The 1,662-nt window shown below is 40.9% G+C and overlaps 1 protein-coding gene across 1 annotated transcript in view; it reads right to left on the bottom strand.

Moving 5' to 3' along the window:
• Window positions 1-454: 454 nt before the first annotated feature.
• LOC109545539 overlaps window positions 455-1,662 on the bottom strand; it is a gene marked incomplete in the record, with an annotated part of 13,097 nt that continues 11,889 nt past the window's right edge. Inside the window, 1 exon segment of the mRNA XM_048666622.1 lies at window positions 455-1,079. Within this exon segment, the coding sequence (XP_048522579.1) occupies window positions 562-1,079 (518 nt within the window).

Here is a 1,662-nt window from a genome sequence, read left to right as displayed (position 1 = left end):
AATGGAGGGTGTCACGACCCCCATGACCCCCCCTGGATCCGCCCTTGTCTTCAAATTAGACCAAATACTGATGCAGGAAAGTTTGACTTCAGCACGCTTTTAAGAAAGATCAGAGACATTAATTCAATGAAGTGTCTGCGTCTGCAAGTTTTTCGGACTGCGGACATTAGGCGCAAAACTTGTCTTTACATAACATATTTATACAAAAAAAAAATTACTTTTGTTGAAAGCCAACTAAAAGAAAACTCGCCAGTTTCGATGTGCTGACAACTTTCCTATATTTACTACAAAATTCAGTTGCTTTTCGTTCTCAAGCTCAGTTCTTCTGAAACTGTGTATTTAGCTCCTCATGTATTCCAGTTTCATACATTTCATAATAAGACACTGTATGTTTATTTTGTTGTTTTTAATTAAAAAAATCATTTTGTCAGATAAATAAAAACGATTTTAAATATTCGCATTATAAATATTATAATACGCGTGACGTCTACAAACTCGAACTAACTATTTGATCAGTCGTAATATCACACAAGTTAATAAGCCTATTATTGAAAAAAGTCCCTATACTGAGTCTAAATCTGTTGGTGGCTCCTGCTGACTAGTACTATTATTGTCGTGATTTATTTGAACTGTTTCCACTACCGTAACGGGCTGGACACAATCCGCACTCGAACTTTGGTCAATTTCTTCGTTTTTCTCGTCATCGCCGCCACTGCTGCTGGACGGAACAGCCGCTTCTTCCTCTTCCGAAATTGTCGTGTATCGGCCCTCCTCCAATGGGAACAGCGTGGTGTAAGAGGGCGGAAGGTCCAAATCGTCATATTGGGGCGGCATGGGGGGCGCAGCCCCTTGTTCACAATTCATGATCAAAACGGTGGTGGGCGTGGTTGAGGGCGGCGGGTCCACCTCCGGCTTCGGTCGCTTACAACAGCATTCCCATAAGCCGCAGAAGAACAAAACGGTGCCGCATATCAAAAGGCCCATCATCAAATATCCCCAAGGGCCGTATTTGTTCAACATTGCCGAGATGGATTCGGTTGCGCTGTGCGTTTCACTCACTACTTCCGGTTTTTTCGTTGCTGGAACAAAAATCTTCATTGATTTTATCTGATTTATCAGGCAGGTCTGAAGACATTTTTGCGCTAGATCAAGCGAAGAATTGAATATTGCTTCAATTAGTGCCGTTTCTTTAAATCGAATGTTTGCGAATGAATGTGAGATTGAACATCGACGGACGGTCAGGGGCGTATCCAGCTTTAAATTCAGGGGGGGGGGTTATGTAGCAAAAATACAGTCTTGCGTTGCCTATGAAATTAGAAAAATTATCGTCGTTTTGTGCAAGGGTGGCGAAAGATTATTGCAAAATTGCATGTTTTTCGTCCCATTTCGCATGTTTCTCGGAGGCAAAATGAGCAAGAACGCTCGTTTTTACATCATTCCAAAGAGAACTAAATGGCCTTTTTAGAAAGTAAACCGTCGATAAGGAAATGTTGCAGTTTTCTCAAAAAATGCTTGAATTCAAGAAGTTTTACATTTGCGTGGTTTTTTTTTTTGAGTTGCAAAATCTACTTGAACATGATGCTGCTTTTTTCGAAGTTTCTCAAGAACCATTCGAGCCACAGAATTCGTTTTGGCATCGTTGGATAGAGAATTGAAAAGTCG

This window comes from Dendroctonus ponderosae, unplaced genomic scaffold (genome assembly GCF_020466585.1).
Source record: "Dendroctonus ponderosae isolate FM_Combo_2020 unplaced genomic scaffold, Dpon_F_20191213v2 Dpon_F_20191213_5, whole genome shotgun sequence".
In the NCBI taxonomy this organism is placed as follows: domain Eukaryota; kingdom Metazoa; phylum Arthropoda; class Insecta; order Coleoptera; family Curculionidae; genus Dendroctonus; species Dendroctonus ponderosae.
This window is presented reverse-complemented; position numbering and strand designations above follow the sequence as displayed.